The 26,518-nt window shown below is 39.4% G+C and overlaps 1 protein-coding gene and 1 long non-coding RNA gene across 7 annotated transcripts in view; one reads left to right on the forward strand and one right to left on the reverse strand.

The window, feature by feature from the left end:
• PPP2R2C (protein phosphatase 2 regulatory subunit Bgamma) overlaps nucleotides 1-26,518 on the forward strand; it is a 204,495-nt gene that overhangs the window by 62,223 nt on the left and 115,754 nt on the right. For 3 of the 6 annotated variants that reach the window (XM_040063880.2, XM_040063884.2, XM_040063882.2), the window contains exon 1: nucleotides 5,145-5,632. The exons of 2 other annotated variants lie outside the window; for them this stretch is intronic. In XM_040063880.2, the coding sequence (XP_039919814.1) occupies nucleotides 5,563-5,632 (70 nt within the window). In that variant the 5' untranslated portion in view covers nucleotides 5,145-5,562. Of the gene's footprint in view, nucleotides 1-5,144; nucleotides 5,633-25,185; nucleotides 25,274-26,518 lie in introns of those variants that run through there. One more of the 6 variants, XM_040063883.2, reaches the window with a different exon arrangement.
• Nucleotides 93-4,938, reverse strand: LOC120752590 (uncharacterized). The gene is made up of 2 exons (XR_005700765.2): nucleotides 4,833-4,938; nucleotides 93-3,918 (listed from the first exon to the last, which is right to left on the reverse strand). It is a non-coding gene; the product is annotated as an uncharacterized LOC120752590 (long non-coding RNA).

Raw genomic sequence — 26,518 nt, forward strand, 5'->3', positions numbered from 1 at the left:
AGATGGGCGGCGCCTTCCCTTCTTCGTCCTCTTCTGGGCGTGGCGATCCCGGACGAGCCCCCAAAATTGTTATAAATAGGCAGGAGTCGATGTTATCTCCTTTTAATGCCTTTATTAGTGATTTCAGCAGAGGGACGGCTCGGGGTAGGGATGCCCTTGCCCACGCTGCACCAGCCGGACACCGCCGAGGAGGAGGTCTCGTCGGATCTGCGTCGCTGTCGTCGCAGAGCCGGAAGCCACGCCTCACGGGAGTCCCTAGGCTCGCTGATGGCTCGAATGTCTAGGGGGGTGACTCTTAGCAGGGACTTCAGAGGTTATGGCGACTCCTCTCGGTGTTTATAGATGATACTGGCAGCTACCTTGGCTCTTTCCCCACTCAGTGCTGCATTCCGTCTCTCCGGGTCTTGATCGGGCTCGCTGTTCTGAGCGGTTCTTTGGTTCTAAACTCACTTCTGGCTATACTTGATTTGCATAGAGGCGGTGACAGGCCCAGAGCAGGCGAGGAGTGGGCGAGGCCCCCAAGTTGATGGGCAGGCTGGTATGTGGGCGGTGTCTCGGAGAGCAGCAGGGCTTACAGACTAAGGTAGGGGTGCAGGGAAAGTACGGGACGGGATGAATGTAACATTCGAACCACAGAATCAGTGCATTTACGATTGGGTTTTAGGGTACAACAGTACATTAAACAGATAACTAACAGATAACATTGATACATAGAACAGAGGATACCCACAACTAACTACTAACTGCTAATAACTAATGGCCTGGACCCTTTGTTAAAATCTTTATCTTTCTCATAGGTTTATTCCTGTCTTTAAATATTTTCTTTCCCTGGCCTTTCTTTCTCCTCCTGGCACAGATCCAATTTTTGTTTTGCTCCTGTTAACTCTTTTACTGACACCCACAGTCTATATTGCCATCTGTGTCATGCCTGCTCTTGCCTTTTACTTTCCTCCTTGACCTGCTGAATAGTTCTCCTCCTTTTATGTCTAAGCTTGTTTTATTCTTGTTACGCAGTTATTTTTCAACCCCATGAATCTAGTTTATTGCTTCTCTCCACAGTCTCTAATGACCTTCTTTTGAAGAAAGCTCTAAACCAGGACTCCATCCTCATTACTGACTCACTGTTTACCTAAATGTCGCTGCTGATCTGTATGTAGCTCTTATATTTTATAGTTTACTTATAAATTCTTTAAGATAGGACACTTTCGTTTCTCTGTTTGTACTGTATTCAGCACAATTAGAGGGTTGTTTTATAACTAGGATTGTGAACTACTATGAAAGTCCAAATAACTGATATACTTTTGATTAAAGCTTCCTTCTTCACTACCTTCTCCCTGGGTATTTGACCAGATCAAATTAGGCAGGTCATAGGTGGGATTGATAATAAGTAGCATTTTAAAATGGCATAGCTAGTTATCTGCAAGTGTTGGCTCACAAATTTGCATTGTGCTACAAATTTAGAGCACAGTTTTGCTAATCTTTCTCATGTGAACTGACCTACTTAAGTCAGTGGAGTGCTAATATTTGCCACACAGTAAGGATTTGGCTCATAATCTTAGGGAAAGCATTTGCATGCACACTGGGAATATTGTCTAGGGTTTTTGTTAAAGGCTTCCTCCTCATTCTGTTCCTCCTTAGGAGATTCTTTTTAACTTAAAAATAAGAAGAACAAGTTAACTGTGATTTGACCCAGATGTGATGCCCAAGAAAGTTGTCCATGAACCTCTCTAATGGTGAGTGGAGAAAATTATGTCTGGATGGGAGCTACAATTTTGACTTCACAAAAAAGCATCCACTTTGCTCCTAGGAAAAATGAAAACATTTGTAACTGCTCAAATTGCACCAAACAAACAACCAGTGTAGGCTCGAAATGACAGACCATAGAAATTGTAAAGTTTGAAGTGATTGAGGAGCAATAAAGGACAGTTTTTGGTGAGTTTACATGGAAGAGCAATAACAACAAGAAAGAATTCTCTCAACCACCTTGGTCACATAAATGTGGAGGTATTTACAAAGAAAATGGTTCCAGTGGTTCTTTTTACAGACTATTAGTGTAACTTTTTTGGGATTGTATCACAATTTGCATAATTTATTATCTATATATTTTCAATAATAAGTTTTCCATATGATCTTTTTTCTCAGAAAGGACAGAACACATGGTTCATTTTTTGTGTATTTGCAGATAGAAGTTGTTCCTATGTAGTTGTTCCTACTCAAATGTGCTGCTTAATTTTTGGGATAAAATGCCTTGCAAAGTGACATTTCTTTCAGTTTTAGAAGTCATTGCAGTAATAGCTTCTCAGTGTCACCTTCACAGGGGAATCCACACTCCGTAATCCATCAGGACCAAAAGGAAGGCTGAGGAGAACCTCCATTCCGTACTGGGTGCAGGGGGAAACAATGGTGAGAAAGATTGAGAAAATAGATGAAGTACTTAATGCCGCCTTAGCCTCAGTCGTTAATAGTAAGGCCAGTTGTTCTTGGGTACCCAGTCCCTTGAGATGGAAGACAAGGATGGGGAGCAGAATGAAGCCCCCATAACCCAAGGGGAAATGCTGCACCACTTGGACACACACAGGTCTGTGGGGTTGGATGGGATCCAGCTGAGGGGACTCTGGAAGCTGGTGAAAGGTGCCGAGGCACCTTCCATCATTTACCAGCAGCCCTGGGTAACAAGGAGGAATGGGTCCCAATTGACTGAAGATCAGCAAATGTGAAGCCCATCTATCACATGGGTTAGAAGGAGGATCCAGGGAAGTTCCCTGTCAGCCTGACCTCAGTGCCAAGGAAGGTCATGGAGCAGATCATCCTGAGCAGCATCACGCAGCACATACAGGACAATCTGGGGATCGTTCCCAGCCTGAACAGGTTCATGAAAGGCAGGTCCTGCTTGACCCAGTTCACCTGATTTTGTGGTGAAGTGAGACTCTCTTAGTGGTTGAGGGAAAGGCTGTGGATGTTGCCTACATGAACTTTAGTAAAGCCTTTGACTTGGTTTGCCACAACACTCTCCTGGAGAAACTGGCAGCTCTTTGCTTGAATGGGCGTGGTTTTTGCTGGTAAAAACTGGATGGATGGCTGACCCCAGGGAGTGGTGGTAAATGGAGTTATATCTAGCTGGCAGCTGGTCATCACTGGAGTTTTTGATTTGCTGGAGGGCAGGAAGGTTTTACAAAGGGATCTGGACAGGCTCTTGTGAGGCCAGGCAGAGTGCACAGATGCTGAAGGGAGGTGCCTTCTTGGCCCAGACTGGTGTTACTGTTGTGTTAAGTAGTGGAGAGTAAACTGGCTGTTTGTTGTACCCTTTGCCAAGGACTCCGGCGGAGTTGGAATTTCATGTGCAGTGTGTTATGCTCATAGACCCTTTTGTCTTTGGAAAAATACAAGGTGAGAACATAATATCTCAGGGAAGGGCAAAATAAACCAGCTCCATCATGTAGATTAGAACCATTCTGTCCATGCTAAACATCAGTATTTGCAAGGCCTCCTTCCTCTTTTCTGAAAAGGATAGGGGAGATACTGGAGAGCTGCCAGTACTGTCACAGTAGTGACTGATGCTGTCAATGCAGAAATAACATTTCCAGTATTGTCACCCCCAAAACCCACATACATGTAAAATATGTTCTGTACAGGTTCAAGTACTGAGTAACTTCTCTTACTTTCCCACTTGACAAAATGTGAAGATTTTACAATATTTACTTGCCAGGCTCAAGATGATTCTGTTTTATTTTGCTCTATTAATGAGAAGAAGAAGGTGATTCTATTGCTGTTCTTCTTTCCCTCCCAGCCTTGCTTCATACTGAAATTAGATGTGTATCCCTGAGCAGGTTTTTACATAGTCTTCTACATTTTTCAAAGTCACATGCCACTTCATAGGAACAGCAGGATACTTGAATTTTCCTTCAAGAACTGTATATCCTAGTTCATTAGAAAAAAAGAAAAACACAATAAACAGTAAAAATTCATCCAGTGTTACACAAAATGCTGTAGTAATGCTGACAACCCAAGTGTACTTTTCATGTTCAATTCCAGGGCCTAAAGCACAAGATTCTCTCTCCTCAATTGGTTTTGTGGTTGTGGACTCCCTTATCATGGTATATAGCCATTTGTTCTCTATTCAAATATTTAGACTTCAGCAGTGCTTACCTTTTCTGAATACATACTTTCTGCAGCAAATACTTTGTGATTTCTTGAATAGATACCAAAAGCTAAAGCAAACTGCTTGTCTGTTCAGTTGAAAGAATTTTGCTGTAATACAAAACATTAAGCATTTGGACTAAAGAGCAAGCTTTATTTTTATAAAGCAAGTGAGTAATATTCCTCTTCTACTTATTTTCATATTTCTGAGTATAAATGCTTCAACGCTGCTTTTCCAAGTTGATGGGATAATGAACTGAAAGAGCAGCAGGTTTAAGAAAACCAATGACCTGCAAACATTCCCTTTGTCCAGCTTTTCTTCCCTGTACAGGAAAACCAGAGAGGTTGTTTTTAAATACTCTGTAATTTTACATTTTTCTACAAAACTGGGGGTAAAAAAGATAAACAAGTGTTATTTTATCTTACGTCCGCTGAACGGTTGCCTTGTCGCTGACGAATACTTTTGCACCGGCAGATATTTGGCAATTTCGGTAATATTTATAGAGGCTGGCACTGAACGACTGTTGCTTTTGCTGCAGCTGTCACTACGACTAGCGCAAAATCGTGGCCGCGCGATCCTGTGCAGTACGTGTCGGTGCGAACGCGTTTAATCACCTTGAAGTTTCTTCTCCCTCATCCCCTCCCTCAGTTTTCCTCCTTGCCCATCTCCCCGGCAGAAGAGCTGAAATAATTACCTGCAGTGTCATTTTTCACTTTGCTCCATGCAGATGCGGTGCGGTTGGGCCGCGGGCGGCGGGCGGGGAGGGGCCAGCGCTGATGCGGCAGAGGCGAGCGGCACGGCACGGCCCGGCCGGCTCGGCTCGGCTCGGCTCGGCTCGGCTCGGCTCGGCTCGGCTCGGCTCGGCTCGGCTGGGCTCGGCTCCGGGCGGCTCGGCTCGGCTCGGCTCGGCTCGGCTCCGGGTGGCTCGGCCCGGCCGGCTCGGCTCGGCTCGGGGTGGCTCGGCTCGGCTCGGCTCGGCTCGGCCCGGCTCCGGGCGGCTCGGCTCGGCTCGGCCCGGCTCGGCTCGGCTCGGCTCGGCTCGGCTCGGCTCGGCTCGGCTCCGAGTACCTGGCGACGCGACTGGGCTATTCTTTAACTGCGGGAGAAGTGACTCTCTTCCCTTCGTGCCGGCTCCCTACTGACTGTCTGCATCCGTAATTTCTCGGAGCCGTTTGTCCCTCCGGCTTTCTCCCGCTATTCTTCTTCCCTCTTCCCCCCTTCTTTTTTTTTTTTTTTTTTTCCTCTCTGGTTATTCGCTCCCCCCAATCTGTGCTGCCTCAATAGCTCTCATTATGCTGTGCTCGGTGGCCCGGTGTGTTCCCCGCCTCTGCTAGGCAGTGGCAGCATGGATGGTGCTCTTGTGACGACCTCTGCTGATGCTATCAGTCCACTGCGGATAGGCATGCTGAGTAATCCTGCTGTAAATGGGCGAGGACACGGACACACGGAAAATTAACCACAGCTTTCTGCGAGACCACAACTATGTGACTGAAGGTAACATAAATGCTGTCGTTTTTTCTCTTCTCTCATTGCACAGTCTATGCCAGGAATGCACTGTCATGTTTGGAGATGTAGGCTGTTCATTTTTTTTCTTTTTGTAAGCAGAGGGGAATTTCAAGGCGTTTTTCTGTGGGATGTAGCAGCAGAATCTGTCTGAATTTGCTAAATCCCAAAGACATTCTGTCACGCTGCAGCAGTATATGAAACTACACGGGCTGGAGAAGGTCTTGCATTGTGCTGAGTTTCTGCTAGTGAGGTGTGCAGCACCTGGCATTAAATGCACCGTAGCTGCAATGTAGAGGAGTGGAGGCACTTGATCACTAAAAAAAAAAGAAAGGAAAAGGCTTGAGAGCACCAAAGTAAGAGAAATAATCCGTAAAGTTAACTGTTTTCTGGTGTAATAAAGGTTATGCATCTCATTTTGGTAATTATATCCTGAGCATTACAGACATTGCTCAGTTGATTGCTCCCTAGAGAACTGTATACATTTAGAAGGCGTTTAGAAGGGATATCTAAGCATCGTCTTTTGAAATGCTGCTGCCTTCTTGCCATCCCCTGTGTCTGTGCAAGGTACATGAGAAAAGAAAATCATTTTAAATCATTCAGTGACTTGCAGGTTATTACATAAAAAAGAATTTTCCTGCAGGTGACATACATTAAATGCTGAGAGAATTTGCCTTGAGAACATGAAATGGTTGGGTCAGGTACTGGTCTGTATTTCCTTGCCAGAAAGTTGTTTTAAGAGTAGGCCATTTTAAGATTGATTGAACAGGAGAAATGTGTTTGTAGGGGCTTGACTTGCAAATATATTGTATGTGCAGTTTTAACAGCACTTTCCAGCAGCAGAAACAGTAACTCAGTGTAGGCTTATATAATATGAACATACTTAACATCAGGGTCAACCAATACTCCTTGAGACACAGTCTCCAGATTCTGTCGTCATTTGATCAATGCTCAGTCACTTAATACTCCCATGCTGCATCCTGAAATGTGATCAGCCAATGCTCTCTTGGTTATTGACGATTTGAATTGTTTTAGATTGGAGAAATCATTAGGATGATTTTGTCATACCAGGACCACAAGGCAGATTTTTCAGAAGAAAAATTAAAAATGCTGTGTACTGTAACTGTTAGCAGTGACTGGTGTAATTGCTTGCTAATCTTGCCTCAAGGACATTCTTTGCACTCTGGTTCATGTTTCGGTGCATTTTCAAATTTGTTTTAAGTTTTGGTTAATTTTTTTTTTTTTCAGAATGATGATTGATGTTTTTAATGTGGTCACCTGTTTGAAGAAACTTTGTTTAAATTTGAAAATTCGTGCCTTGGATTCTGCAAAATGCACAGTATAATTACTGCAGTGTTCTTGATACAGTGGTGAATTTCAGATGTGCATCTATGCTAAAAATTGAATTTTCAAGTCTCTCTGTTTTGTAATATGAGGGAAATAATTCCTTGTGGACTCTGCAAATCCATATTCCCATCTTTTATATGTCATGAGTGTTCTAAAGTTAGATAGAATTTTTTAGTATTTATTGTAACACTGCTGGGGCAAGTGTTAGATTTTTCTCACATTTTATCTTCACTTGATACTTTGATCATAAGGACCGGATGTTCTTCTGTCATTGCACATGGGGGGGTCTTGTCTGAAATGGGTCAAAATACAATTTGAATATCAGTGCTGACCTTTATTATATTTTTCCTGTGATCAGAAGTCATCATGAAATATGTTGGCATCTGTTCTTGAAATATTCAGTAGCAAACTGTTAGTTTTTCATCTTGGACTACTGTAATTCTTGTTGGGAATGCAGGGTTTGTCAGGCGTAATAGAATTCTTCACATCTGTTATATCTGACATTGCCACACCTTTTAAAAGATCTTGGAAATCATGAGGGAATGGATTTATCCGTGAAAATTTTTCCAATGAGACCTTCAGATCAAAGAGGAGCATCACGAAGTTTAATTTCTCATTGATACACTTTGTTTAAAATGCATAATGAATACATTCGTGAAACTGGTGCTTAAAATGTGCTTTGTGTGTTCTTTTGTGGGATTTTTTTGTTTGTTTGTTTAAAGATTTGGCTCCATGAAAGAACTTTAAGACTTCTCCCCTGTAAATGCCTGTAGTCCTTTCACAGGCCTTGTATTTGGTCCTGTGATGTTAAGTGCAGTGTGTAGCAACAACAGAAAGGCGAGAGTGTGTTACCTTGTTATACTTCTTTGGGGTCCAATCCAAGCTTTTCTTTGGCTCTTGGAATCCACCGTTTAAAATGAAGAAATGCTTTATGTTGTGACCAGTGTGTTAGAGAAGTTACCAATTCATTGTTGTTCATGAATAACCAAAATTTTATCTCGTTTTCAGAGTATTAAAATCTTGGTAATTGGTGTCCTCTGTCCTTGCTATTCCATGCAGCAGACTAAATTAATTTCCAAAGGAGATATATCTAAGCCTTATATGTACTTTCTTCCTATAACTATTCAATGAGGAAAGTAAAGCCACCAATAATCATGAAGATGTGGGTTACCTATAGCAGTGCTTTACTTCTCTTCCTGTTTTACTTTTTCAGTGATTTAAAAAAGCCTCAACAGTCAGATGACATATGAATTCAGGGTATAGGAAAGCTGTGAACCAAATCTGATTTGCTCTGCACTCACTAGTGGGCTAAATAATGTTCCTAACAAAACTGCTTGCTTGAGCAAAGTCAAATTTCATCTCTTTGATAGGTCATTATTTTCTAACACTGGGATTCTCTGTAACAAATGTGGCTTTACCTTGACTATGGAAAATTGAATTGGTTTTTAAATCTCAACAATTTTTTGATTTGTTGCTATACTGTTTATGGTAATAGGCATTATAGACATACATATGACAGCAGTGACAACCTCGCCCTGTTTCTCCTGTCGCATATGCACTACTACAAGATGGCATTAAAACAACCAAAGCATGATTATTTTTTTTTAATTTAAAGTCTTTAAAATTGTGTTACGTTTGCACAGTGGAAAAAAAGTGATTTAATTCCAGCTGCAATATACAGCAAAATTTTCGATGATCACTTTCAAAAGTGGTTTTTGAAGCAAACTGCTTTGATTGGAGTTGTTTGTGTGAGGAAAATAGAAGAGATCTTATAAGACTTGTAAAGAAAGAGAGAAGAAGTCTCAGGCTTAGGAAATGTGAGCTGTGAGGAAAGATTGAACTCCTTTGCAAAGGTGGTGGAGCACTGGGATATATTGCCTGGGGAGCTTGTGTAATTTTTATCGCTGAAGTTTTTAAAAGCAGGTGACATAGATGTCTGTAAGAAATGACATGGGGATAGCTGAGCCTCCCGTGGGGCAGAGGAATGGACTAGATGACCTCTGAGATCTGTTCAGGCTCGTGATTCATTGCGGAGCTGTGTTTTATCTTAATTGCCTTTTGCACCACAGCTGTGGGAAGCAGCTGCCCAGGAGGTGTTGGGTCAGTAAAACGTGTTATTTCCACAGCAGCTGTAGGAGCACTGAGCGGAGAGGAGAGGCACGGGAAGAGAAGATGGGTTGGATGGGAGAAACGTGATCCTTCATTACTGCACGGACAGAGTCTGTTGGGGAGAGGGCAAGAAAATTGTGAGTTGGGGGGAGGGAGATAAAAGAGGCTTCTGTGCATTAGCGGGCAGAGGATGTCCTTCAGTCCTGGAGTTCCCTTGATGTTACCTGTGCTTAAGATTAATGGTAAAACTGACAGCACTGCTGATACACTTGGCTGTCTCAGGGCCTTGGGATCAGCCACACAGGATCTGATTTGGAACTGTGAATTGCCTGGTATGGTTGCTGGATTCCTGCAAGAGACAAAAAGTCGCAGGAATCAATGGTGCAGCTCTTTTACTCAACTGCCAGGTTAATTCAGTTACTCTGTGTTTTACTGATTTAACAATTAACAGAAATAATGAACAAAATTTGCTATTCCTGCCAAACTGTGTTAAAGGAGGTGTCTCATCACCACGATCCCAAATTTATTTGGAGAAAGGCTTCTCTGGCAGATGAAGGCATATTGCAGGTTGCATGCAGACAAGTCTAGAATATGAATTGATCCCTGCCTTTTTATGGAATATCTCTGTTTTGGGAAGGAATAAAAAATTGTTTATACATCCAGTTTCTGGAGAGACACAGATTCTTCCCTTGGTCTAGGCTTGCAAATGCAAGTAGAGCCAGCAGAGTTGCACTGGTGCAGTGGGGCAGAAGGTGACCTGCAATATCTAGTCATTTACATGGCCAAGTTGTGCCATTTGCTTCCATATGGATTAACTACTGTGAAAAAGTTAATTGTGTTAATGGTGTATTAATGTCCTCAAATATGATATTTGAACAATAATAAGAATTAGCAGTGCAGTAGAAAATATATTGAATAATCACCATGTGAAATGTTTATTGTAAAGGATAAAGGAACAATTTTTTTTTCTTAGTGATTTTAAAGAAAAGTCCTCTGCAGATAATGAAAACGTATTTTGGGGCCTTTTTTTTTGCCTTAAAAAAAGAAGTTAGTATCTCTTTTCTTCAGTAGTCAAAATTAGAGAAAATTATCAATTTTCATCTGCCAAAAAGAGATTTATTTATGAGCTTTTCTTTCATAAAATAGCAATCTAAAATATAATTTGAAATAGACCTTAATACCTAAGGTATTACTTGGATGAATATAGCAAACAAGTGCCACTCTGCTGGCTCAGGCTCACCATTGGTCAGTCTAGTTTACTAATTTCTCCTTATTAAGAAAAATACAAAAGTACTTTTGTTAATAAATTAAGAGTTACAAAAGTAACTCTTCCTCTCGACCTCCAGCAATTCAGGATTTATGTTGTGAATATTGACAATTTTAATCTTTTTACAGAACTCATTTAGAAACAGTTTTAGAATTACTGTGGAAATTGTTGCTCATTCTTAGTCTAGTCGCTTGTGTTATTTTTTTTTTCCCCTTGAATCAAATGTGAATAGTGGTAAACCTTGTTACAGCATAACTCTGCCCCTTGTTAAACAGGATATAGTTATGTCTTTCTGTGCATGGATTTGGTTCTTTTATTCACAGTGATATTCAGATGCATGTTGTGGTAGCCTTGAAGATTTGGATTAATAAGGTTTATTCCATCCAAGTGATGTTGCTGACTTTGTAATCTTTATTCATGCAGCTTAGTGGGGTGAAGGCATGGAGGCAGAGCTGGAGCGTTGCTGTCACTCTGGCTTGCACTGCAGTCAGATCTGTTTACTCACTCACTCACACCTGCAGCTGGATGTGGGGTTCATCATCCAGGAAAATCAAACATTGGTACTGCTTGAAGCTTGGATCTGCACAGCAGAGATATTTAGGGCGATGTCCCTATGGGTGACATGGGCCAGCAATTCACTCCAACAAGCCCAGAAAAGGCAGTATAGATTTAGCCAGAGTGAATTACACTGCCAGCAGTGTTTGTCATGATGCAGTACCAGCCACACATTCAAAGTACTCCATTCATATTATATTTATTAGGCTCATAGTATTGTTGTCTCTATTTTGCTGGCCAAATGTACTCAATAAAGAAATCATAAGTCAGGATTGGGGTTAGGATGGTCGATCCTTGGCTGGGACTTTGGAGCTTCTTCGTTTGCTGTTCCCAGCATTCCCAAAGAGCAGGAGCATGTTAACTTGTTACTGCCTCTCCTCAAAAGAACAGCCTCTTCAAGAACGATGTTAGTTTTAAGGACTGGTTGTTAGTTCATCCTGAAGGACACTTCAAGCCACTCTGAGCTGCAGGACACGTTCCAAAGGCATGCAGTTAACTTGGTTTGGATCTTCATTTAATGTCATGTTCTCCACATGACAGTTAATCACCAGTGTCACATGTACCCTTTAAAGCTTTACTAAGTGTGATTAGGCTGGGCTGCAATCTTCCTGTTTGCAAAGGAATAAATCTCTGATGCTGGGTCAGTGGTTTTGGAGGGTTGCCCTTAGGGACTGATGGCAACCTTGGCTCTCTTTGCATGCATATGTAATCAGCAGATGATCTTGCACTCACTATCTAAATAATAAATGTATTTTGTTGCTGTATAGTGCTAGAGGTCCTGGAGAAGTGAGTAAGATGTATTAACAAAAGAAAAGAACCATCTAAAGTTTTAGCTAAAGCTGAGCTCCTTCCATGACAGTGACAACAAGGAGCTGAAAAGGAACATACTTGTATCAATCTGGAGCTTTTTCAGGTGCCAGGAGACTAGAAACATTATAAATAGAAATGCTAATAGTATATTTAACTACATAACTGTTATATGTAATAGATTGAACTACATATAAGCCTTAAAACAGACATTCAGGACATGAACTGTGCAATGTGTGTGTAAGATAAAATGCGGGCATAGAAATATGATCCATGCAAGCTTGCTGTCTGTGCCAGATTTTTTTCTAATTGAAACTGACAGTTTAAAAGTATTGAATGATGTAAAACTAAAGAACATTGTGCAGGTAGAGTCAGTGTCATTGTTCACCATGGGAGCAGTGTATGTATCATTATGAAAACTGTACTTAGCAGTATATTTTCTGCATGTTTTCCATGTAAACTTCAGGCATTTCAGCAGTACATCATATATTTAAATGGTGTATTTAGAGAATGGTAGATGTTGCTTTTGCATCAGTTTAAAATGTGAAACGCTATACAATAACACTGAATATTTTATAATGAAGAAGAGCTGACTATTTTTTATTACTGCCATAAAAAGGTAATCCATCCTTACTGTTTACGTGGTGTTACTACCTCATTAATAGTTGTATCCTTGAAACTTTCCATCCACAGTTTAGTTAATCACCATAGCAAGGCTTTGTCTCAAGGACTGCATCATAAGAGAACACAAAGTATTTGCTGGCTAATCTCAGTTTAGCCAATCTCTAATTTCAGGTTAATTTCCCTGTGGCCAGGGAAAGGTAATAATCTCAGAAAATGAGATAAAGTTATTATGGTGACTTCTGGGATTTTTTAAAGAAGAAAGGGTTTAAATGAACTTCTAGCCATGTTGAGACGCTTCCTGATCAACTGTTTCCATAGTTCTTAGGTTAATGCTAAGTTTGCCCTTAGTCATGAATGTGGTCTATTTTACTGGTTCCTGGTGAAAGTTACCCAGTTCTTTGCTAAGAGCAAAAGCCCCACCAAGCAAAGCAGCCTATGTGGGGTAAGAGAGTTCCTTTTCTCAGGAGTGTTACCTTGCTGAAAAGCTCTTGTTCCTTTTTTTATTATTGCTTTAATGCAAATAGAAGCAGACTGTATTTTGCCAGTGAAAGACAAATAATAAAAATGTACATTAAGAGATTTGATTCCTAATGAAATCTCAGCACGACATGCCATGCAGTTCAGTGACTTTTGTGAATTATTAATATGACAGGGTTTGGGATCTGTAGTGTTAAATATAGCGGTGTTTGTTTCTTTCATATTCAATGATCCATCTGTTACAAAAAAGAGATGAAAAGGAAGCAAACATCTGTGTTACAAAAACATATGTTTTACTTAGACTACAGAAGAAAGTAAAAGACTAAGGGTTGGTTTATTATTCTCCAGTTCAACTCAAGTCTGATTAAAACTTGGTTACTGTTGCCATACTTGTTCCTGTTTGCAGTGCTTTTGTTGTTCGTGTGACTCAGATGTTGCAAATAGTCAGTGACTGTACAAAATAACATCATTTGCGTAAATTCTGAGGTTAATGCTGCCTGTGGTAGCACTGTTTGCATTAAAGGCAACCGTAACATGCTCTACCAGTTTCTGGGCCAATTTCTAGTAGAAATAAAGATTGTCAGAGTTGAATTAAAAGTAAGTTATTGTTTATTTTCTTCTATCAGTTTTTAATGTCTTCATATTACTTCTCCTTATTCCAAGATGTTAAATGAACATTTCAAATAGAAACTAAAAATAGTTTTCAAGCAATGAGCTGGTCACCAGTTATCAATAATTTCTTTCTAAACTTTCATCCAATCAACAAAACATGTACTGTTTGAGAGGTTTCAATTTGTGATAGAACCTGGCACGAGGTCTTTAGTAAGTGTATAGCTGTAAATCAGGATCTGTCTGTTATTATTTCATAAATAACTTCTGATAGAATGTCTTTATTTCTACATTGTGCTAAGAAAATTTTGACAAATAAATTCGATAATAATAATAATAAATTAGAAAAATTCAACAAATAGGCACAGTGGACTGGTGAGTGTAGTCCTGAATTGACTGCCAAGGTAGCACATGGGAGTCTTTGTCATGCTACATGTTAATTTGACACCCTGCTTGATTTGCTGTCTTTTATTGCTGCATGCAGATCTGTGATGTGGGAATAACCAGTACAAGATGAAGTCAGATGTGTATTCTGTAGTCTTCTTTTGAATGGAAGATTTAGGTCAAGTATATTCTCTTTAATCAGCAGTGAAGCTCAAAGCAGAATTCACATATGCAGGCTCTTTGAAATAGGTAGATGTGAATTATTACAACTTAAAGAATTTCCTGGAATGCCTTACTAAGAGTCAAGTAAAGTCGAGTGGATGATGGTTATTCTCATTGCTCAGGTACAATAAGAGTATGATTTTGTGCATGTTGTGTGCACTTCAACACAGGTGTGTGCTACACTCGCAGAAGTTTTGTGAATGACTGCTACTGCATGTTTCTGGTTTGTCTGTATTCCTCCCAGCTGCTATGCTTGAAATGTGAATCTAGAAGTCCTGGAATGGCTATGGAGAAGTTTCAGCAGTGGGAGACAGTAAGAGCTGGTATGTAGGGCACTGTCCTTTAAGTCCCATATGATTCACAGACTGTTTTGAGCTATGTGTGACAGTGCTGGTCAGGGGAGTGAGACTTGTCTCTGGCTGCAGCAGAACTTTCCTTACACCATGGTGTGAGAAGCAGTGCCCTTGAGTTTCTGATTTTTCTCTGATGAGCTGCAGCTTTCTGAAAAACTGTTTCCTTGAACATGGATTTTATTTTCCAGGGTTAAGTGTGTCCTTACTTGGATAGAGTAGACATTTCTGTGCTTCCAATTGAATTTCAGAAAAAATGAGAGAACTAGAGCACAGGCCTTCTGTATTACTACGTAAATGTTACAAAAGGTGCTAGTCTTAATACAAAAAAGTCGTATCTGTTAGCAGTTACAATATTGCAAATCAGCCAATTAGATTAAAACTTCAAGATTTACTAGCTGAGAGCATTCAAACAACGTCCAAGTAAAGGGGTTTTGTTGCCTTAACTTTTAACTGGGGTGCAGAAATTACTCCTGAATGTGATTTGTACAGAGTACAAACAACCAGCTCTTTGTTGTGTAGATTTCTTCCAGTTTTTTTTTTGTTTGTTTAAAATTGTTATATTAAAAATATCTTTTACTTTTTCATACCTTCAAATTAATTTCAAGGCATTTAAAATCGGGGATTTGGTTTGAAATTGACTTGGATGCCATATTGTCAGGAAATTGCCCGTTCTCCAGAGGAATCTGTAGCCGGGGATGCCCATCTTTCCTTCCCTGCTGCTGCTGGAGCTGCTCCCATTGCATGGGAATTACCAGAGCAGAGGGAGACAGGCTCTGGTTAGCCCACCAACGTCGGCTTCTTCAGAAAAGATCAGCAAACTTGGCCTTGTTTACATTTGTCCCTTGCTGGCAGGGACAGAACCACCACAGCTGCCCACTCCTGAGAGCACAGGGGACCGTGGGCAGTGCTGGTGCAAAATTGTCATCTTGTCTTCTGCTGGTGCAAAGTTGTCATCTTGTCATCAGAGTCCCATTGCTGCTCCTGTGCCCTGCTCAGTGTGCACCAGTTTGGTCAGTGTGGTGAAGCTTGTTGCTGTGCTCCTTCAAAGCCACCTTGTTACAAGGCTTCTGCAGTGTTTATGCACAGTAGAAGGAAGGGAGGAAATACAAACTGTGAGTATACTGGAAAAATGTCTGACAGCTATCCTGGATGTACCTGGGAAATGGTAGTAATAGTAATGTTAAATGTGAAAGAAGAAAGCTTTGATGCTTCTGCGCTATAAATAATTACTAACAAAGACGATTGCCAGTGTGGAGAGTTGTTTGCAGAGGGATTCATTTCTGATTGTTAAGTGTAAGTATATTTAGACAGAAAATTATTTTTGCTCCTGAAAGCCAGGGAGTTGTTGTAAATGGGAAGAATTAACAATTTGGACTCCACAGAGCAAACACCAGCCTGGTTATTACAGATGAGACTTGATGGATGTAGTTATATTGAAGTTAGCACAGGAAGCTATTCCTATAATTTACATTTTAATGACTGAACTCAGTCATTTTATTGTGAGCAGTTGAATTTACATAGTTTTCTTGAAAAACTACTCAGTTTGGCAGTCTCCTTTTCTGAAATGTTTCAAATATTTCAAAGCCCTTGATGTCCCTCTTGCTAAGTCACCCTTGAACCAAAAATCTTCATTGAGAAATTTGTGCATATGGACACAGACATACTCTAATAAAATCCAAATAATTGAAATTAAGGAAAGGAATAAAGGAGCTTACCACAGTCTCCTATTCTTTGCCTTTGGTGGTTTTGCACTGCAGTCCAGAAATTGTGGCTCCAAAATCTGAGATTTTATTGTGTAAGTGAAACCCCGCAGGATTTTGCAAGGCAAGATATATTACGGAAATAGTGCTAATACCTGGAACTTTAAAATAAATACAAGTAGCTAGATGAGATTTGACTAAATGTGACACCAAGAGATACCTAAACATTTTAACTAGGACATGCCATCATAGGTGTAACCTGACTCTCGGAGAGCTGCTGCACATTTCAAGCATACTTGAGCACAATTTTTTCACACAAAAACAGTAGCTTCACTGGTTTAAACATCCTAGACAAGGAATTTGTTAAAGTCTTGTGTTTTAGCTTGCAAGTGGTGGTTCTTTTGAGTTTATGTAAAGAGTAATTTTTTTTTTCCTTGTTTTGTGCCCTGCTGAAAAACCTTCTGATGGAGCACAGAAAGATTTTCCGTTTTTCAGTTTTATTTTTCAAAAACTGCTTCTATTGACGGAAGCACGAACAGAGCTTATTGACAGAGTTCAGTTGTAGCAGATCGGGCCAAAGCAGAGATGGGGTGAAACACTTGTTCATTGTAATAGTTCTTAAAAGCAGTAGATCAACAGTTCCCTTTAACATTTCTACAAATCAAACTTTCTAGAGCTTGTCTCCTCAGCTGTGGGGCTACCCAGATCATTTCCATGGATTTCCATTTCTGTTTTCAAAACTAGCTGCTTTAAAAACTATCCACTTTTTATGTGGTGTGTCTGTAAAATAATGGATTACTCATGCATATATTAGATATTTACAACAATAAATGTGATATAAGGCATGAGCTGTAGTTTATCTGTATTTAAGATCTTTTAGTTTATCTGTATTTAAGATCTTTTAACTTGCAGATAGCTGTCAGACTATCAGATAGTCTTTTTACCCCAGTCTGATTCTCAGATCCAGTAACATATCACACTTGAAGAACTGGAAGAAGGGTACATTGATCAGCTCTTATAGTTCAGAATTTGGGCTGAATCTGAAATAAATCTGTTCCCCTAGGCATCTGACTTGTGGTCAAGACTGGAAGTTATGTAAGAGAGTGTGAATATTTTTGGACTAAATATCTCACAGGAATAATTAACATTTTCCCCTGGTTCACACAGCCTTCTACCCAGAACAGATGGATAACCTTAACTCTTAAACCTAGTGGTCTGTCTTGAAGTTCCTTTTCATGTGCTTCTGGTATGTGTCTTCATACTGCCAAAGTTCCTTTGATTTCCTTTTGGCCACTTTCCAGAGCATCTTTTAATTCCTTTTGTGAAATTCCCATGCCAGCTTTAATTCCTGCAAGAAGGCAACTGTTCCATCTCTGTTCAAGCAGGACCCTAAAGCTTTAAATTCTCAGAATTTCTCTCTCTGGAAGTAATACTCCCTGCTCAGACTTCAGAGACATCAAGAATATATAGATCCAAGTACTGTTGGAGAGAGAAATAAGGACACAGAATTCCATCCTTGGCTACAATTATTCCCTTTCCATTTGCTGCTTGACTTAATTGCAGTGATACTTGGCTTTTATCTGCAGTACTTGCTACTGAATGAGTTCCAGGAATCTTTATTAAAAAAACAACAAACAACAAACAACAACAACAACAAAAAAAAAACACAAAAACAAAAACAAACAAACAAAAAAACCAAAAAAACAAACCAAAAACCAACAAAAAAAACACCAAAAAAACCAACAAGAGAAGTACATCCAAACCCACAACTCATTTGGTACTCTTTGCCAAATTCTTTGTGCTCTCTGTTTGTACATGCATTGAATCTTGTGAGGGCAAAACCTGGAAGTGTCACTTAGTACTGTTCTTCTACTGACATTGAAGGATGTGACTCAAAATCATCTTGGACCTGAGTAATTGATCTGTAGATGACCCTCAGGTGCAGGGGGAAGGTCTTTTTTAAATTTGAAGAGTCCCTTCTGCTGCACCATTTTACTGAAAAGGAGTTTTTGGGCGAGGTCTGGCAGCCTTCTTGGTAAGGTCCCAGTTAGGTATATTAATATCAACAGACCTGGTTGAAGGACAGGGCCAGGACTTTACCCTGTTATCAGAAGGGAAAAGCTTATGACAGTTTTCTCTTTGTTATTTGTTATGACTTACCCCTGAAGGCAGGGGTGGCTGAAGTTCTTGTTAATAGATCTCTTGCAGCAGATTAGAATGAAATTACACTGAATGACTGTATATATATATATATTTATATATATAATATATTTATGTAGGGATTATTTTAGAATAATATGCTTGCCATGGAAAGGGTGTGTGTAGCCATTTTGGTTATCTATCTGTAGCAATGTAACAGTACAAAACTATAAAGATACTTCTTCAGAAAATACATAAGGGAAAGAAAGAATGAGAGAAAAGGATAAGAGCAGATAGTGGAGAGGAAAGATATCACCACCCATTTAGCAAGGAGACTTGATTGTTGTTATTTGGTGTCTGTTGGTTAAAGTGATGATCTCCATTTTGATCATTTGGGCTTGGGGGAATTCCCCAAAACACAAAGTTCAGTGGGTGAACGTTCAGGTTTATGTCAGACACCTCCTCCCTTACTGGGGGGTCAGTTTTACACCGCCTGATGGGACTCTGTGGATCACATGCCTCAAAGTCCTCTGGTGAGGAATTTTGGGAAGGCCCCAAAAATGAGTCAGGGGGCACTATGGGGGTCTTTGATGGTTTATGACACCTTCTAAGACATGACAGCTGCCTCTCACGCCCCCAGTGTGGTTGAGCCAGTTGTGCCCCATCAGAAGGGATGAAAACCTTCAGGCTTGTGTGTGAATGCCCTGGTCCTTCCCCAGGTAGAAGTTGTACATCTGAGCCTTTTATCTAAGGGTAATAAAAAGCGTTATCCCACCTCTGCAGGGTCTGCATCTTACCTGCCTTTTCCCTCACACAGCTCAAACCCCAGCGCGTAGCCTCTGCTGGTGGGTGCTCACCCCTCTGCACCTGGGCTGTGGCCTTGCCAAGCCAACCTCAGCAAAGCCCCCGCTGCTAATGCAGTGGCTGATTGTCGAGTCACTAACCATTAACACTGCAGTCTCTCATGCCATTCAACTATAGAAATGGTGGTGACTAAATAATAGAAATTTTAACTTTAATTTAATTTTATTTTACTTTTTTACTCTTGATACGTTTTAAAAAACTGAAATGCGCTACCTAGGTTTGTTAGGACACCAAGGTTACTGTACATGTTTCCATTAAACAGCAACAAAGTCATCTTTAAAATCCTGACAAGTTGTTAAGAGCCTTTGTGTGGTTTAGTATGTAATGAAGTCTGCTGAGAACCTGCCGCTGGCTGGAGCAGGATTGGATCCAGGTGCATGGCTTTGCATGGCTGTACTTACTCTATGTACATATTGTAAGTCCAGAAAAATATATGTATGTATATACAAACCACATATTTTGTTTGTGCTTTGAGTCATGATTTCAATCTTATGGAATCATACAATAGCTCGGGTTGGAAGAAACCTTAAAGACACCTTCCACTAGACCAGGTTGCTCAAAGCCCCATCCAGGCTGGCCTTGAACCCTTTCAAGAAAAATACACGGCTTATCTGGGCAACCTGTTCCACTGTGTCACCTCTACATCTATTCTGCATCTATGCCTCTATTCATCTGTCTTAATCTCTTTATCTATTTGTCCTAATTACTTTGTACAGTAACTTTAGTTGCTTTTGTCTTCAGTACTACACTGTTTAGTGTGGGGATGTAGTTTATAACCCCTGGTAGTGGAAGAGACTTTTTTTGAAGAGTTTATCTCAGTGCTCACCAAAAACCCTTTCCGAAAATTTCAAGTGTGCTAAATCTTCAGAAATTCAATACCATTGCTGTCTTTGTTCCTTAGGACAGCAGTAGGTAAAGATGAAAATATGGCTGAACTCCAGCTACCATATTCAGAATTATTAGAATCTACTAAGCTTAGATTTTCCTACTACTGTCAGGAAATGTAAGTACATTCTGCATTTTAGCACAAAAATTTCTGGGAGCTAAAATTATGTGGATTTGTCCGTTTTATTAGGGTTTTCTGCGATTCTGTTCATCAGTAAACCATATGCTGTCCTTTAACCAAAATAACAGATTTTGTGTAGCTACTATAGCTATTTAGAGTTATCATTTTTTTCATTTGCATGAGTTAGGAAATTTAGTTGGAAATTCTCCTACATAATATGATTTATTAAATTTAAGGTTAAAATCCAGGGTTAAAATTATCCAGTTGAGTACTGTGACCTTAATACTGTCTTTGCAAGTTTCCTTAGGAGCTTAATGCATTCAGATTTATACTAACTTGAGTGCAGCCCATTTATTTTTCTTTGACTTTTTTTGTCTGCTATTTGATTTACTCATGCTGCATATTGTTTTCTTTCAAATACTGTTAAGTCTTTGCTTGAAGCAAAACTGCTCTCCAGATTTTCTCTAGGAGGTAATTTGCTCCAGGCTGCTTCTTAACTCTCTGAAATGTAAAATAATTTCAGTTCAGGTTTTAATTGTATGTCTTTTTCTCCTTTTCAAGAATATGCTGCCTGGACACATCACTTTGTTATTTAAAGGGATGATAAATGTGACTAAGTTGTATTAATGTATGTGGCAATAGAATTCAAATTAATGCTAACCAGAAGATCTTTTAATGCATGAGTAGTATGAAAGGTATAATTAAATCTCTCAGAAAAAAAAAAAAAAAAAATTACTGGATATTTCATGAATGTCAGTAACATAGTTTTAGCCCTTAAATAATTTTTGTTTGGTACAGGTTCTTTTTAGGATTGTGTCTACCAGAATCTTAAAAATGTAAGTCTTAAGAAAACAGTATTTTTTTTTCCCTTCATTTGCTCATTTGGGTTTGTGCTAATTTGTTAGGTTCATAGCTTATACAGATTCCAGAAAGTTCACAGTGTCTTAATGACACAGAGGGGTTTTTGAGCTATGTGCACAACATTTAGGTAAACACTTAAGCTAATGAGGAGTCTTTCTGTAGTTGGCAATTCCTGTTAGGAGCAATCCAGAGTTGAGGACAAACCTGAAGGATTAACCCACTATGAAGGAACAGACTGGCTGAAGAATTTGCACAGTTGCATTTTTTGGAAGAAAAATTGTGTGCCACATGCAGAATTACTCTCTTCAATTAATCAGTCCTTAAAAAGTGGTTAACTTTGTCATAATCTGGTTCAGTCACTTGTGGAAGAACATTGAACTCTTGCTCACTGCTCAAGGTGCCCCATCAGGGGTGAGTGGAGCATGATTTCCCTTTCTTCTGGCCTTTTTCTTCCTGCTGCTGGGCCAGGGTGTGGTTTGCTGATGTCAAACCACTGTTGGCTCGTATTTGGCCTAGCATCCAGGATGACCACAGGTCCTTTCCAGACAGTTGCTTTTCAGCCACGTTTCTGGAGCTCTTCTGCTCCAAGTGCAGAATTTTGCACTTCTTGCTGAACCTCCTGACTCCACTCAGAGTCCACGTCGATTTTCTTTTTTTTATTTTCTTTTTATTTTTTTGCCATTTCTTGCCTTCCCTTCGTTTGTAACTTGGAGGTGAAGCACCGAGTTTGTAATGTTAGTTATCACTGTGGATGTTTTAGATTGTTTTAGATGTCTTGCAGTCCACAGTGCACAATGAACATATCCTAAGCTTGGCTGTCACCAGACTGAATTTTCTGTATGTTTTTTCATGAATCAGCTACCATCATATTTTTGTCTACCACCAGCTGCCAAGACTGAAATACACCGAATAGCTTTAGGCATTTTTGCTTCAAGAAAGACATGTTGGTTCTTTTCTTAGTGAGAAAAGACGGCATTTTTATCTGATATCTCAAATAGCAATGGTGGAAATTATATTTAGTGTGCAGTGGACTTGAAAGAAATCAATATTTTTTTTAACTTGCATTAAAAAAATCATAGGTTCTTAGCAAAATCGTACCATGTAGTATATTGAAACTGCCATTTTCCTTTTTCTGTGGAGATTATCGATTAAAGTTCAGGTACCAGCAGTATAATTTCTGGATGCTGGGATTTAAGTATGGGCTCTGTAACAGCGATGACTAACATGATTCAGCTGTAAGTATAAAACATTTTATTTTATTTCTTCAGCTGTAGGTTGGTTGGAGAGACCCAGGTGGGATTACAGTCCTCTCACACCTGCAGGGATTGGAAAAGGTTATGTTCAAGAACTCCTGAGTGTTGTCACTGGGGAATCCACTGCTGCAGCCGTAGATGCATGTATTCATTCATGTAAAGACCCACACAGTGTACTGCTCACCATTTCTTTTTCCAAGTCATGGAGACTGAAAGGTGGCTTTTATTTCCTTTTTTCAAAGGGAAGATGAACTGTAGAAAAAACAATGATTTCTATAGGACTCAAAGGAAAGTTTCTGATGGAGGTGATAAGTTCAGTTTGAGAGTTGCATTAGAGTTCTTATATGCACAATAGATTCTGCATAAGATTTAAACAAGGAAGTAGAAGAGGTATTGTAGTTTGGATTTGGTGGCAGGATGCATATTCATCCTAAAAACAGCATGTGCTTTCTGTCATGGAAGAGCTTTCTGTTTGAATTGGACTAATCTCTGAAATGTATCTTCCTTGAGACAAAGTTATTTTCCTTTTTTTAGTCCATTAATCGCTCTCCCAGACAGTGAAAGTGATCCTACCTCCTAGAAATAGCCCATATGGTTCAAGTGCCTCTTGAAGTGCTTGGTGCACATAGGTCAATGCAGACTGTAGGAGACTGGAGAACAGTAATTTGTGAGGAGAAAATCAAAGGCTCTTTGAAGGATTTAATGCATAAGGTGTTTGTTTTTGAACACTTAAGACTTGTTTTTGAAATAAATGTATGGTACCCTCAAAGGGTGAAAACTGTGGCATGGATATCTTTGTAGATTTCTAAAGCAAAGAAACAAAAATCCACACTGTGACCAATTCAGCTCTTGCTTTGAATTGTAGAGGCTCCCCTCCCCACAGTTTTAGCATTTACCAGTTTGCATTTCAGTGAGAGTAAATCTATTACAAGTTCTAGTCCTTTCAATGATTATTAGAAGATATAGCCAAATATTTCAAAGTATTTGAATTCTTTTCTCTGGAGATCTGATCAGTACTATCAATGCATTGTTACTGTAATATCTAGATTATTCATGTGTCATGACCTTTTGGGGACTCTGAGAAGGCTTTAGGCAACACATAAAACCTAAGGTTGTCAGCTTCTTTTCATTTTGCTTCTTTCTGATATTCATTGTTTTTTGTCACATGAAGAAAAGGAGCAATTTACTAAAATTCCTGTTAATGCTGAGAATAATCACTCTCTTAGGAGGTCAACGGGACATCAATCTGTAGTGCCCAGAACAGAATTAATCAGTCCTATTTATGTGAACCAACCTGCTGTATCTTATTTTATATTTAAATATACTGGGTTTATTAAGTATGCTATTATATATGTGACCAATTGTTATTATTTCTCTTGAAGATTTTTTCAAATATTTTGGAAAAGTCTGTTCATAGTCATAGCTCATAGGCAGCTATAATTATACTCCAGTGAGCAGATACTGAGAGACACAAACTGTTTCATTGCTTTGAAAGGATTAGTATGTTGGAAACTGGGAACTTTAGGGAAAAACAGTATGCAGTTACAAATTAAAAAAAAAAAAAAAAAGAGAGAGAGAGAGAGAAGAAAACAGGCTCTCCAGCATTTATTACATTTATTAAGGAAGTGATTTATGCATGAGTCTGTTTTGCCCAAATAAGAAGTGAGCAATTCTGTTTACCCCTACATTTATTCTTCAGTTGAAGTAATAGATGCAATACAAATTTGTGTGGGCTTTTTGGGTTAGGGTTTTTTTTTTTTTTTTTTTTCCTTTAGTAGAGGTGCTCTGCCATATAATTATCATGTTTTTCTTGTCTTGCTTCCATGCTTTTCAGTAGTTCTGAATTTTGCATAAATCTCACATGTATAGGCTTTGTCTTGTCTTTCAGTTTACTTGCAAGATTAACATTGCTGTTGACCAAAGTTAAGCAAACGCAAGGAAGGCTGATATTTTTGCAATTAATTACTGGAAATTGTTCCTGCCTGTGAACATCAGTATTCAGTTCACACTCATACCAGAATAAAGCAGTTGGTCATTAGCTTCCAGTCTTCGGTGTCTAAACTTGATATTTCCTCAAAAAACTCATCACGGTACTCCTGAAAGATACAGAGATCACTTTTGTAACAAACACACTTGTTTTAGTAGGGCTTTGGAGAGTTGCTTTGGAAATTTGGTTTTGAAAAACATTGCATTCATCACCATGCTCAAAAGACTGATTTATTCATGTGTTTCAGATGAAGTTATTTTTGTCCCTGTCTCTCTAAATGACTGTGCTTTGGGATATACAAATCATTTGAATGTCTCATACTAAAAACTGGTGGCTGAAAACTGTTGTCCCAGCTGGAAACCAGGAGAATTGTGGAAGGTTTCCTTTTCTCATTTAAAAAGGAAAAAGGTCTTTGTTAGGATAGATTCTTGTGGTAATCCTATGTAGATTTATGTGGAAGTAAAATAAACTGCCTCTATGGAATGGCTTGGACAGGAGAGGCAAAGTAGCTGTTCCTCTATTAGATCTGTTAGCTAATTTGTATGGTAATGGTTTCTGTAAAGGAAATGTATAAAGAGCAGAAAACTGCCGTTTTGAAAATGAGGTAGAAGGAAAGCTACTCAATGGCTATTTGTTCATGTCAGAGTTGAGAGATTATTTTAAATATGATTTCCTTAATTATTTTATTTAGGCTATCTTGTTGGTTCTCAGTGACCATCTCTCAGCTCGCTACATAGGCAACTGGCAAGAGCATCATCAGCTCATGAACCAAAGAATCCAGCTTGCTGCAAATGGAGCTCTATGGAAGGTGTGAAAGTGATCCAGATACTTCTGTAGAAACTGGGGGTTCTTCACCACACCCCGAAACGTACTTGCTCAAATCAGGCATTTTCAAATTAATTTCTTTTTCCGTCACTTGTAATGTGGAAGGTGCTGTCTGACAGCCCTGGAAATTAAGTCCTCTATTTCTCCACAGGACAGGTATAGCAAGGGCAGCAGCAATGCAAGCTTCCCCACACTGTCCTGCCAGTGTTCCTCAGCCCAGTTCTGAAGAAGTCACTTCTGGAGGTGAGTGGGTGGAAGAGTCTCTGTCTGTGCAGAGACTGCTGCAGGGCAGTGGTTCCTGCAGGACAGGCTGTTGGATGGAGGCTGGCCCCTTGTCTTGAGTGCGCCACCAGTCTTTCACAGATAATCAGGTTATGTACCATAAAGCAGCGTGGGCTGGATTCGTTGACTTGCATTATTCTGCTTGGCTTTTTTGATATTTCTTTGTGGTTGGATGGCACTTGTACATTTTTTTTTCTTTTTGCACTATTTTGTTGTTAAAATACTTTGTCAGTGCTTTATGTACATGTCTTCTAAGTAGCATGTGAATAACTGAATGCAGCCTGGTTGTAAATGTGGTACAGAAAAGCAGTTACTGGTGCAGGCATGTGTGCAAGAGGAGCTGTAGGGCACTAGACCAGGAGGCATGCTTTGAAATGCACCAGAAATTGATAAGAAAGTGTATGCTGGTTTCCAGTATCTAAATGAACAATTAGGTTTTTGTTGCAAAGCCATATCTTAACCATTTCTCTTTTCATAATTACTATGTAATTTAGATATTAACATCAATTAGGCTGGTAAACTAATGTTCTTTTTTAGATTATTTTACAATTAATGAAATCTGCCTGTCTAAAGCTAGACATGCAACATTCTGTGCTGTATGAAAATAAAGAGTATGTATTGCAGTTACAGTAGATAGTAGTCATCCAAACCAGAAATATGTGATAAATTATGTGAGAGGAATTAATGACTGATGGAAGTTTTCAGAACAACAATAATGAGTGCTTACCAGTTTGGCAAATTAATTCTCCTGTGCATTCCTGGAGTTACTTAAGCACTACATACTTCAAATGCAACGAGAAGTATTCTGTTTTCAGCCAGATTTACATCTCTTAAACACAGTAATAAATCTGAGAAAATGGGAAGCAAAGGCTTAGTACGGCTGTTAGGTCATGGCAAATTACTTTTCTAATTTCAGATGCTGTGTGAAGGATTTGCAATGCCTTGATTGTCATTTGTAGTTGAGGCCCTTAAGTCTGTTTAACTCTGTTTCTATGGCTGTTTCTAAATAGGTGTGATAACAAGAGACCATTGTACAATTCAATAATTGTGTGAATTGAGCATTGTTCCTGTCTGTTTCCATGAGACCAAAGAGTAAGAGGAGTTATTTTTTTGTAGTCAAAGTAAACTTCCTGAAGGGAATTCTTAATTTTTTAAATTGAAAGGATATGAATCAGAATAGTATTCATTCAATATGCAGCTAAAACA

Source organism: Hirundo rustica, chromosome 5, assembly GCF_015227805.2.
Source record: "Hirundo rustica isolate bHirRus1 chromosome 5, bHirRus1.pri.v3, whole genome shotgun sequence".
In the NCBI taxonomy this organism is placed as follows: Eukaryota; Metazoa; Chordata; class Aves; order Passeriformes; family Hirundinidae; genus Hirundo; species Hirundo rustica.